The sequence below is a fragment of the Neolamprologus multifasciatus genome, chromosome 20 (assembly GCF_963576455.1).
Source record: "Neolamprologus multifasciatus chromosome 20, fNeoMul1.2, whole genome shotgun sequence".
In the NCBI taxonomy this organism is placed as follows: Eukaryota; Metazoa; Chordata; class Actinopteri; order Cichliformes; family Cichlidae; genus Neolamprologus; species Neolamprologus multifasciatus.
In genome coordinates this window covers 3,629,343-3,641,974 of record NC_140458.1, presented here as the reverse complement: position 1 = coordinate 3,641,974, position 12,632 = coordinate 3,629,343, and the positions used below count along the sequence as shown (strand labels likewise).

General features: G+C 42.2%; 1 protein-coding gene and 1 long non-coding RNA gene across 6 annotated transcripts in view; both read left to right on the top strand.

Moving 5' to 3' along the window:
* Positions 1–12,632, top strand: part of magixa (MAGI family member, X-linked a) — a 73,656-nt gene that overhangs the window by 25,035 nt on the left and 35,989 nt on the right. For 3 of the 5 annotated variants that reach the window (XM_085146022.1, XM_085146020.1, XM_085146024.1), the window contains exons 2-9: positions 3,353–3,404; positions 3,486–3,732; positions 4,713–4,829; positions 6,764–6,883; positions 10,259–10,432; positions 10,510–10,690; positions 11,132–11,202; positions 11,712–11,879. In XM_085146022.1, coding sequence (XP_085002148.1) covers positions 3,363–3,404; positions 3,486–3,732; positions 4,713–4,829; positions 6,764–6,883; positions 10,259–10,432; positions 10,510–10,690; positions 11,132–11,202; positions 11,712–11,879 — 1,120 coding nt within the window. In that variant the 5' untranslated portion in view covers positions 3,353–3,362. The remainder of the gene's footprint in view (positions 1–3,352; positions 3,405–3,485; positions 3,733–4,712; positions 4,830–6,763; positions 6,884–10,258; positions 10,433–10,509; positions 10,691–11,131; positions 11,203–11,711; positions 11,880–12,632) is intronic. The other 2 variants (XM_085146023.1, XM_085146021.1) reach the window with 1 other exon arrangement.
* LOC146494115 (uncharacterized) lies at positions 6,890–9,039 on the top strand. Its single transcript, XR_014871556.1, has 2 exons — positions 6,890–8,243; positions 8,644–9,039. It is a non-coding gene; the product is annotated as an uncharacterized LOC146494115 (long non-coding RNA).

The following is a 12,632-nucleotide window of genomic DNA, read 5'->3' as shown; positions in this document are numbered from 1 at the left end:
TCTCAGTGCTCGTTTGTACTTAATGTAAAGTCGCCAGTCTCTTTTTTTTTCTTTATTTTTCTATTTATATTTCTTTTTCTTCCTTTTTTCCTTTTTCTTTTTTTTGTCCTCTTTAGTCTGTCTAGTTTTAAACTGTTACATTTCAGGCTGTGTAAAAATCATCTTTGCAGTTTTCAGAGTTTTGTCTCCTTTCAGATGAGATGGATCACATCAGTTACTATCATGTCGCCTGGATCTCTGAGTCGCTGTAGTACAACAATTTATCATTACAGCTGCAGTTTTGTTTAGTGTGTTTGTGTTCAATGAAATGTAATAACGGTGTTTAGTGTTTGTTAACTGTGCTGCCTTAAAATAAATTGTTAACATAAGAAAGAACAGATGATTATCTTCCAGATAGATGTTGTATAGTATATACTGCATGTATGAAATATTTTAAGTATTTGTTTGTGTAGCAGTGATTCTAATGGGAAGTGTTGAGTGTGATACCTTTCCATGTTCATCAACACCTGCAGTCACCAGTCTCATCACTGATGGTGCACTAGAGCCCGAATTTCAAAATAAAAGATGCTTGACGCCTCACCTTTGGGTGTAGAAACTGTGGATCTGAAAACTTCTCGGTTGTAGCTGCAGACACAGCTCTCATCAGCATTGATGAGCCTCCACACGACATCTAGCTCAGGTCCATTTAAGTGTGAGGTCTGTGGTGAATTGTTGAACTGAGCGGTCAGGACAGGATGTCGGCTCTGGACCGAAGATGACCTTGAATTGTGAGTGGCTAAATTTTAATCAGCCATGGCTTTTTGAATTTTATGCAGCTATCCCTGGAACTTTTTAATCGCACCTTGTAAAAAAATTGAATTGCACGGGTCGTTTCATATAAACATTTAGCTGAAGGTCTTTCTGTAATAACCTCATTAGAGTAGGTTTCAAACCTCCTTCCACGCTTCCAAGCCAGGAAGCCTTGCTGTCTCCTCGTCTCCTTCTCTCCTTAATCCGTAAAATAAGCTGCCTCATGTCCTCACTTGCAGGAAAGCTTCCTTGCTTGTGTTTTTGTCAGTCAGATAAATTTTGAGGCTCAGATTGTGAAATGCTGCTCAGGGACGGCGTTGTTTGTTTCTTCACTGACTCCCACATTCACATATGCTCATCCATATTTAATGTACTACGTCTGGTAGCCTGTGTGTGTGTGTGTGTGTATTTGCCTGTGTGTGTGTGTGCCTGTGTGTGTGTGTGTGTTTCTCTGTGGGTATAACTGTGTATAAATGCAACGGTGGCAGTGACGAGTCTGTGTTTGTGCATACATGAGTGTGTATATGATTGTGTTTAACGCTGTGTGTGTGTGTGTGGCTCCCTGCTGTCTGCCACCATCTGCTGTTCCCTCAGACTGGAGCAGCGAGTCGATGAGTCTGTGGAGGAGCTGGTCTCAAACAGGAAGCTGAACTCTGCCGATGAAATGTTTTTCTGCCGCTCGGGGTCAAAATTAAAATGCGGCAGAACAAAAATGTCTCGCGGTCGGCAGTTTAGAAGTTTTACTGAGCAAGGACGCAAAAAAGACAAGTCTTTCCTTCTAGTGAGGGTATGAGGACACAGAATCTTCTTCTTCTAAAGGAAACAAAGAAGGAAAGAAGTTTCTTAGACACCTTGTTTGGCCTTTTAACCCTTTAAAACCGGTGGGAGCAGCACGCTCTGTTTTGCATAACTATTTTTAAATCCTGGTAGCTCTGCAACCACGTAAGCTAGCGCAATAATTTTTTTTGCATATGAAACCGGAGGAGTTGTACTTACATCTTATGCCATCAGCTTGTCCTCGGTCACAGTTTCCTTCCACATATAGCTTTGCAAAAACTGCATAAAAAGCACTTGCAGCAACAAAAACATAATATTCCAGAAACATGCTTTGCCGATCCGATCAGCTGTTCATAACACTTCCTACGTTGGATTAGACGTCAGCGTGAACTTCTGCATGTCCGCCATGACCTGCCCAAAACCCGAAGTGATGTCATTTTCGCGGAAATGTAGTTTTTTTTAGCATCAGGGCCTCATGAGCCTATACTGGTGTTCTTAAAAGTTATCTTTGACTTTTTTTCTGTGTCGTTTCTGGGATGCTTAGGACTCATATTGCACTGCTGAAAATAGTTTATTTTGATGCATATGCTGCTTTTTTGCAAATTTGCATTATAATATTTATTTTCGTTTTTCCTGCAGTGTATAAAAATTGGTGTATTTCAAAAATAAAACTATGAAGGCACTCAAAATAAATTTCCTGTGGTGGGAAACTAGTTTGTGCAACTTTTTTGTATTTACAGTTTTGAGGGATAAGCCTCTTAAATTTCTCTAACTAGAAATATATGTTAAAAAAACAAAAACAATTTTAAATTTTTTTGTAGTTTATTGCACTTTTTTGCAATTTATGTAATTACTATGCACTTAATGCAGACATATTATTAAAATTTGGGCTATAATGGTTGTATTGATGCATAGCAACTTGAAATGCTCCCAAAAATGGCTCCACAGCATGTAAAAATATAATATAAGCTCTGCTGCACTTGGTTCTATGGTAGGTCTTAAAGGGTTAAGTGAGGAGGATAGGAAAGTAAGGGTAAAGAAGTTTCCTAGTCAAATAAATAGGAGAAAATAAGCTTCCTGTAGTAAGGAAAGAAGAAGGTAAGTCATGAATAGAAGTGGGGAAAGAAGGTTCCTGTCCTATTAAAGATTTAGGATGAATCCTAGTTAGATAGCAAGAAGTTAAAGAATCAAAGTAGGAGGCTTGTTAGGGGGTAAGGAAGCTTCCAATGCATCCTATGTCAATAATGAGGAAACAACACTTCTGATTTTTCTACTGGAAGGAAAACGCAAACTTGAGTTTTCCAGAATCAACTTCTGGTCTGGTCCTTAAAATCCTGAGGCTCTGAGTAGTGGCTGGATGTCACGAGATGTCAACTGCAGCACATTTGTAGCTTAAAACTAATAACAAGAAGAAGAATTTAAAAAAGACGGCATTATCGTTCAAGTAAGATTCGAAAGCTATTTATCCAAATTACTGTCGTCCGCTTCAATCTTTCCGAGTCCTCTCTGGCAGAAAACAGTGACACATTGATGGATCAGTTAATTGGAAAACTGAAGAACTGGATCTGAATTTTAATCCAAGAAAGTAAATGTGAGTTGCTGTCAGGGCAGAAGTTAAATGATCAGTTTTTCTTGATGTGTGGAGATCTGCTTCTGCTTCACGGAGCAGCTACAGCTGAACCATGAGTCATTCCGCCAGCGTTTAGTTCAGATCACCTGTCAGCATGAGCCGATGAAGTCTGCTGTTGAGCTCGCTCAGTGACTTCCTGTGTTCTTGTGTCTGCAGCTCAGCCGCCATGTCTAAAGCGACGGTGAAGAAGCTGCACTGGCGCTCCAAGGTACCGAAACGTGCAACGCCTGCAGTGACAACGGAGGTGAACCATTTCCTGTGAGAACTTCATCCTCTGTGTCGTCTGCAGGTGCAGGAGAGCTTCGTCCCGCTGGGCGGCGGCACCGGTGGCTCGGGGGAGCTGGGGCTGGCCATCGGGGGCGGGGCTGACTATGGCGAGTTCCCGTTCGTCACGGCCGCCCCCGGGGGCGGACCCACGGTGGGCGACATCATCCTGGAGATTGGAGGGACACCTGTGTTGGGAATGACCCTCGGTGATGTCAGAGGAGTCCTGAACTCCTGTCCTCATCCAATCAGAATCAAGACTGTCTCACCAGGTGAGAGAACAGTTTGTTAATGACCTGATGTGATGTTTGATGTTTAGTTTGTTCATCTGGAAAACATAAAAGAAGGAAAATTGGTCACTTATTACACTTCTTATTTTTTTGTCTTTATTGGCTGAAACCGGCTCCATAAAATGTCTCATTAACCTGACACGTGTAAGTTTCACATTAAGATGCTCAAAAGGATTTTTATGAAGCTAAAACAAATATATATAATAATATAAATTAATTACTGGCTGAAAGAAGATTAATCTGCACTGCTTAATAACTCTTTCAGTCGTTTTTAATGCAACATTTTGTTGCCTTTTCAAAATAACAGAAAGCAGAACTTAACAGTTTGTTTTGGTCTGTTCACCTTTGAAATGCTTCTTGAATAAAATACATGGAAGGTTTTCAGTCAAACCAACAATTTACTTTTTTGTTACTTTTATTCTTTAATTCATTTTCTGAATCTTGAATCTCATGATTTGGTTTTAGCTGACATCATTTTTCACCCCTCAGCTGTAAAAGGTGACCTCAAGGTCAGAGGTCAAGCTTTCTTAAATTCTTTTGAATGTGATAACTTGAGAACAAGGCGATGCCGGATTTTGAAATTGATGCCATAGATGTATCTACTGGGAGGCTGACGGGTATCATTGGCGCACGCCAGTATTTTTGTCATTGTTATTAATGACAAAAAAGCAAAACTGTGATTATCAACAAAGATTTAGTCAGCTTCAGTCAAGAAAGAGACAGTTCTTTTCGGTTATAATAAGCTAACTGTACTTTCATGTAACATTTTATTCTGAAAAGAAACTACTTCCTGCAGTTGTCAGATCAGTGTAGTGAGGAGTATGCAGCAGTTTAAGATATAAGCAACGGAGTGAAATAGAGGTAATTCAAAACTGTTCTCAAGTTCAGCATAATGGCAAATGTGCTGTATGACTGTGACATCATATCCTGTATTTCTGTGTGTGTGTGTGTGTGTGTGTCAGGTTCATCTCTGTGTAAAGACCTCAGGTTGTACCTCAGTAAGTGTTTCACGCCGGGCTCCATGGACAGTCAGCTGCAGCAGCTCATCAGGGAGAACCTGTACCTGCGCGCCGTGCCCTGTAAGACACACCTGCACGCACACACACACCTGCACACACACACACACACACCTGCATGCACACACACACACCTGCACACACACACACACACCTGCAAGCACACACACACACCTGCACACACACACACAGTCTGGTGTTGCTATCCTCGTGGGGACATCTCATTGACATAATGGTTTCCCTAGCCACTTACCCTAACCATCAAAGATTAATGCCTAATCCGTACCCCAGTACAACGCCAAAGATGACCGTTGAGGGAAGGAGAAGAGGAGCAGGAACAGGAACTTTAAAGGAGAGTCCGGATGATCCAGCGACCTCTAGGACTTTGCATTAAAAGCTTTAGTAAAAGAGAACTAAATCCAACTATCTCTACACCAAACCATAATCCAATTGTAACCCTGACACTAAAACCACATTTTGAGTGTGAAAAATGCCTTCAACCCCGTGGGAATTGGGACTGTGGTCCCCACAGTAAGATTTCAGATTTTGGTCCCCAACAAGATAGGAAGAACTAGAGATGGACCGATCCGATATTATGTATCGGTATCAGTCTGATACTGGCCTAAATTACTGGATCGGATATCGGTGAGAAATAAAAAATGTAATATCAAAAAAGCACCTCACAAAACTTGCAACACGTGTAACTCGGCTCATAACCGTAGCACGTCAGAGCAGTGTGCTCATGTGATAGAGCAGCTGTGTGTATTTGTAGCCTCACTACCAAACCAGCATTTCATCTCCGAGGAAGTGATCTCAGATAGAAGTAAAGCAAGTGTGTAAGTTCATCTCTGAATGTTTGTAAAGCATTCCCGCGTTAAGCTTAACAACCGATATATGGAGCGACTGCCTCTCTCTCTCTTGCTGCTACTTCATGATCAGCTGATCGGCTTTTCTGTCGCGAGTCCGTCTCTCTTCTTTGTTTTTGTCCCACTTTGCACCAGAAAGAGGAAACCAGCGGCTGAACAACAGCAGCACGTTTAACCTTGATAAGCTGTTGTTAGAATTTATTTAATATTATTTCTACATCAGGATCTTTTTCTATGCAGCTGACGGCTGGTAACTGTGCAGGGGCGGATCTAGCAAAGTTTAGCCAGGGGGGCCGATAGGGCATGAACAGGGAAAAGGGGGCACAAAGACATACTTTTCTTTCTTATTCTCATTTAAAATGTCGAGCTTTTAATAAATAATTATCTGAATTTTACACCCAAAGTTTTAATCTGATGTAAAATATATATAAGTCCATTACTGTATATAGTAACTGTTAAGTCTAATATACCCTAGTAAGCTATAGTACTTTTTCCTTTGGGAAGTTACCATCTGTGCAGTCTGCAGTTCTGTTGAAGAAAGATGTTGAATCTAATTAATTATTCTTGAAAAATAATTTATTTCTGTGCATTTTTTTTAAAATCAAATTAAAAGCATCAAATTAAAGTTGATTACGTCGATTAAGCATCATGAGGTGGAGGGTTGGGGGTGGTTCCCTATTTTTTTTTGCAACCCTATTAGTTAGGTTGCTTAATATTTCTGCTATGTACTTTTTAAAATACCAGAATAGGGAGGATGGAGCAGGTTTAAGTTTATTAGATGGATCAGTTTTGCTGAACTATGAAATATTTTGTTGTATTTTTTACATACAGGTATAACAGAATAGCTTTAGTGTTGTTGTTTATTTAAACTTGAGTATGAACTTATACAAAAAGCAGCAAGATATTAAAAAAACAGTTTTATTGATTAAAAAACACTATATCGGATTCATATCGGTATCGGCAGATATCAAAATTTATGATATCGGTATCGGACATAAAAAAGTGGTATCGTTCCATCTCTAGGAAGAACATATCCTTGTTTTTACCCTCATCTTCTGATTCACTTTCTCCAACAACACAAAACCTGTCCAGCGTACACCCAGTGATCACATGACTCTGCCCTCCCTGAAGGTACGACCAGGCAGCCTCGAGATGGAGAGATTTCAGGTGTGGACTACAACTTTGTCTCCATCGAGGAATTTTTCTCTCTGGAGGAGTCCGGAGCTCTGCTGGAGAGCGGCAAATTCAAAGGTAAGAAAAACAAACACACCCTCAGGAATACTGCAGTGTAATGAAAATATACTCAGATTATATGAAACTCCAGTGAATGATCTGAAAAGTGTGATTTATTCATCACGGTGTGATGTTTTTACAGTGTGGAATGACTAATTTTGACTGTGTTTACTTTTTGTTTTTTTGTTGTTTTTTTTTTGGAGGAGGCGTGAGGAAAAGAGGATTTTGTGTCTCTAATCCTCCAAACCTCAGAAATGAAACCTGCCTCCCCCTCTGTCCTCCCCCCACGCAGCACTCCACCGTATTAATCTGATGGGATTAATGAAACTAAAATAGAAACAGAATTCACACATAGAGTCTGTTTCGATGCGTCTCTGCGTCTCACTAATGCTCCCGAACATTTTAATTTGACAGTTTATCTATTTTCAGTTCCTGTTGAAAACATTTCAAAACAAAAGACTGCTGTGCCTTCACATTATTAGATGATTCAGTATTCATACAATTTGATTAATTGTTTTGTTTAATCCTCGTATAAGAAACTGAAATTGTGCTGGTTGGTGTAAAGCTTAATTTTAAAAAGCTGATACAACAGTAGGTATAAAATCTAAATTAAACACAAATTGGGAACACAGGAAGGCAAGCGGAGGATCTGAGAAAGACAGCTCAAAGAAATTAAGGGATCAGTTGATCATCACAGTCCAGCACAAAGTCGGGAAACCCTCAGGGACATCAGCACAAACCACTCTGAATGCTTTTCAGCTGCTTTGGTGTGAATCAAAGTGAGAACAGGCGCTCTGGAGAGCAACAACACAACGACCTCCAAAGACGAAACGGTTTCGCAGGTCATTGATTTCTCCTCATCCCTCCGGGCTGATTTTTCTCTAATTTTGCTTTCTGTCTATGTCCTCGTCACTGTCAGTGTCACGAGACAATACCTGCAGACCAATCATGGTTACACAGGTATTTCACCTCATCTAGGATGAGACATCGATACGTGCCGTCACAAGGAAACACAGGCCAAAGAGTGTGGAAGAGATACCAGGATACGGGCTACTAGGAGCATCGCCAGGACCCTACAACACGATCTCCAGCAAGCTACATACAGTGGCTTACAAAAGTATTCGGCCTCCTTGAACTTTTCCACATTTTGTCACATTACAGCCACAAACATGGATCAATTTTATTGGAATTCCACGTGAAAGACCAACACAAAGTGGTGAACACGTGAGAAGTGGAACGAAAATCAAACATGATTCCAAACATTTTTTACAAATAAATAACTGCAAAGTGGGGTGTGCGTAATTATTCAGCCCCCTTTGGTCTCAGTGCAGTCAGTTGCACATAGACGTTGCCTGATGAGTGCTAATGACTAAATAGAGTGCACCTGCGTGTAATCTAATGTCAGTACAAAGAGAATATTGGGAGCAACAACACCATGAAGTCCAAAGAACACACCAGACAGGTCAGGGATAAAGTTATTGAGAAATTTAAAGCAGGCTTAGGCTACAAAAAGATTCCCCAAGCCTTGAACATCCCACGGAGCTCTGTTCAAGCCATCATTCAGAAATGGAAGGAGTATGGCACAACTGTAAACCTACCAAGACAAGGCCGTCCACCTAAACTCACAGGCCGAACAAGGAGAGCGCTCATCAGAAATGCAGCCAAGAGGCCCATGGTGACTCTGGACGAGCTGCAGAGATCTACAGCTCAGGTGGGGGAATCTGTCCACAGGACAACTATTAGTCGTGCACTGCACAAAGTTGGCCTTTATAGAAGAGTGGCAAGAAGAAAGCCATTGTTAACAGAAAACCATAAGAAGTCCCGTTTGCAGTTTGCCACAAGCCATGTGGGGGACACAGCAAACATGTGGGGGACACAGCAAACATGTGGGGGACACAGCAAACATGTGGGGGACACAGCAAACATGTGGGGGACACAGCAAACATGTGGGGGACACAGCAAACATGTGGAAGAAGCTGCTCTGGTCAGATGAGACCAACATGCAAAACGCTATGTGTGGCAGAAAACTAACACTGCACATCACTCTGAACACACCATCCCCACTGTCAGATATGGTGATGGCAGCATCATGCTCTGGGGGGGCTTCTCTTCAGCAGGGACAGGGAAGCTGGTCAGAGTTGATGGGAAGATGGATGGAGCCAAATACAGGGCAATCTTGGAAGAAAACCTCTTGGAGTCTGCAAAAGACTTGAGACTGGGGCGGAGGTTCACCTTCCAGCAGGACAACGACCCTAAACATAAAGCCAGGGCAACAATGGGATGGTTTAAAACACAGGTGTCGAACTCCAGGCCTCGAGGGCCGGTGTCCTGCAGGTTTTAGATGTGTCCTTGATCCAACACAGCTGATTTAAATGGCTAAACGACCTCCTCAACATGTCTTGAAGTTCTCCAGAGGCCTGGTAATGAACTAATCATTTGATTCAGGTGTGTTGATCCAGGGTGATATCTAAAACCTGCAGGACACCGGCCCTCGAGGCCTGGAGTTCGACACCCCTGGTTTAAAACAAAACATATCCATGTGTTAGAACGGCCCAGTCAAAGTCCAGATCTAAATCCAATCGAGAATCTGTGGCAAGATCTGAAAACTGCTGTTCACAAACGCTGTCCATCGAATCTGACTGAGCTGGAGCTGTTTTGCAAAGAAGAATGGGCAAGGATTTCAGTCTGTAGATGTGCAAAGCTGGTAGAGACAGACCCTAAAAGACTGGCAGCTGGAACTGCAGCAAAAGGTGGTTCTACAAAGTATTGACTCAGGGGGCTGAATAATTAGGCACACCCCACTTTTTAGTTATTTATTTGTAAAAATGTTTGGAATCATGTATGATTTTTGTTCCACTTCTCACGTGTTCACCACTTTGTTGGTCTTTCACGTGGAATTCCAATAAAATTGATCCATGTTTGTGGCTGTAATGTGACAAAATGTGGAAAAGTTCAAGGGGGCCGAATACTTTTGCAAGCCACTGTATGTGCTTGTTTCTGACCAAACTGTCTCCAGACTCCACGCAGGCCTAACATCCTTTCAGTGGGACCTATGCTCAGCAGTACACCGCTTGATTAGCACTCACCTAAATGAAAGAGAACGTTGTGGTGAACATTTTGCAGCCTAAACATCATTTAGCATGGCCGCCTTGGCAGTTAGTAGTGGCGTGGGAGGGGGGCATATATTTGGTGACCAGCACTCTACCACATAATTACTTTCAGGTCACTTCACTCACTGAGGAAACTTCCTAACACAATCTGACTGTTTGAGCCTTTGGAAAGGATGGAGTAAGAACTGGAGGAAGATATGAAATGTGTAAATCTCTGACTATAAAAGTTCATCAAACCTGAGCTGTTTCAAACAGCAGTTTGTTCTGTTTCATCCAATCACAGGGAATTATTATGGGACGCCCCGCCCCGTCCACATTGGCCCAGAGAGTCCACCAATCACATACCAGGAACATCGAAACCTGCTGAGGAACTTCAGGACGAGGAGCAAGTCTCTGAGTAACCTGGAGAAAGCTGTGGAGGAAGGGGACAACAGTGAGGAGGACAGCGGGCTGACGGGTAGAGAAACTCACACGTAACACATCCCAGTCTTACCTGCACAGGTGTGTTTGCGCGTTGACGAGATTCTCTACCAGCAGGATCAGCTGGAGCCCCGCCCACAACCCTGCCTCTCAGCCAGTCATGGGAGTCCGCGGTAGGAATGGAGAATGGAGGAGGGGGAAGAGGAGTAGGGAGGGGAAGAGCAAGAGTGGGAGGTCCGCTGCCGGAAAACTGGGAGCTGGCCTACAGTGATTCAGGGGAGCCGTATTACATCGAGTGAGAAATACTTATCAGTTCTTCTTCTGGTGTCAGCTGATTTAATCCGTTTGATTATGGCCATCAGAAAAATATGTTGAGGGAAGCCATGGACGCTGTAATGCTGTTCAAACTTTAAATTGATCCTTTTTCCAATGAAGTCTGGTCCATACAAAATATTTGATCCTTTAAATGTCTTATTCTGTGAACCAGTCCTGCTTGTTTTTGTTGTGTGAGTCAGTTTTTTTTTTATTTTCTTGCAAACTGAGACATGAGACCCACAAACAGGAAACTGAGCTGAGTTGCTGAGTGTTTCCTGTATTTGCAAAAATAATCATTTCCAGTAGCAGGCAGAAAAAGCACTACATTTGAACTCATCCTCAATCTGTCAGATTATATTGTCCAGTGTGTTGATGATGACGATGGTGGTAATTAGGATGTGTGTGTTCCTCTGTCCATCAGCCATAATTCAAAGACGACCAGCTGGCTGGATCCTCGAACTCAGAACAAAGAGACGACGTCTTCTACAGAACGTAAGGCGCTTTTAAATCATTCCTTCACATGCAAATCATCTTGTTTCGTTCATGATTATGTCACATAATTGCTTCTCTGAAGGACATTTAAAAAACATTACTTTCATAATACCCTCAAATGGTTATGTTATTTTTAAATTCTAGTTAAATGCTTTTTATTTGAGGTGGTATTTGTGTTGAAACTTCTCGTTTCCACACAAACTGCCTTGGATGCTTTCATTCTGGCAGCAGCAGCCAGCAGAGGGCAGCACTGACCCACAAACTCCACTTTTTTTGTTTTTATTGTCACACCAATCAGAAAGAAAAAGAACAATATAGATGCATGCCTGTCCTGTGAGTTTTACACTGAAAGAAAGAGTCCACGTCCTCCCTTCCTGCACATGAACCTCCAGAGTTATACAAGCATCCTTCGAGGATAGGACTAACGCTTCCTCTTTCCCTTCTCCTCATCCCTTTTCCTCCTTTGCCTACTCCTTTCTTTGTCCCTCATGTCTCCTCTCGCCTCTCAGTCCCAGAGTTCACCGACCAGCCCAGTCAGCTGAAGGGCTACTCCATCCACACTCGGCTCTCTAAAGGTCCTCGAGGTTTCGGCTTCAACATAGTTGGAGGAAGTCGACCCCGAGAGTTTCTGCAGGTTTACAGCGTCACACCTGGAGGACCGCCTGCTCTCAACACAGGTACTGATCACAGTACAGTTTACCTTCAGTTCACAAATCCAGGTAAAATGTGTTCAAATGTAAAAGCAGGACGTTTCAAAACCCAAACCACATAATCACATAAAAACCATCATAAAGTGGGAGTTGTTGTCGTAGGAAGTTGTTGTCGTCAGAGGAGAGAGGTTGAGATTCTCTCTCTGTGGAGGATTACGGTGCTGTTGATTAAGAAAAATAAAGAGCTGAGTACTAATCTCATGATCTACAACTAATCCACACACGTGCGCTCTCACACAGTTTAATCTGACCCACGTACCCACGCCTCCTCCCTGTGGGTTGGTTCACATGCTCTGAGATCAGCGTGGAATCAGGAATGAAACAGAGCTACGAAAAAACAAGCTTAAGACCTGTTCACGTGTTGTGGTTTTCATTTTAAATAGATGAAACTTTGTCACCCAGAATGAGAAGACACAAAACATTAAATCTCATTTACACTCGTAGTCCTCTCGGTTCACACCTGGAGTTTGTACCTGTTCACCTTACTGCTCACTGAAAGGCGAGAGAACGTAAAACATCAATATTCTCACACAAATGATGGATTATGCTTGTTGTGGACAGACAGAGATGCTTCAGGAAGTCAAACTGAGTGTAAAAATGTGTTCTTCATGTCTTTGGATTCTAACTGTAAACTAATTTCTTTGGTAATCACAGATTTCAGCTGCAGCAGCTGCACATATGCACTCCTGCATGTCCTGTTAGACATTCAAACTCTAACCA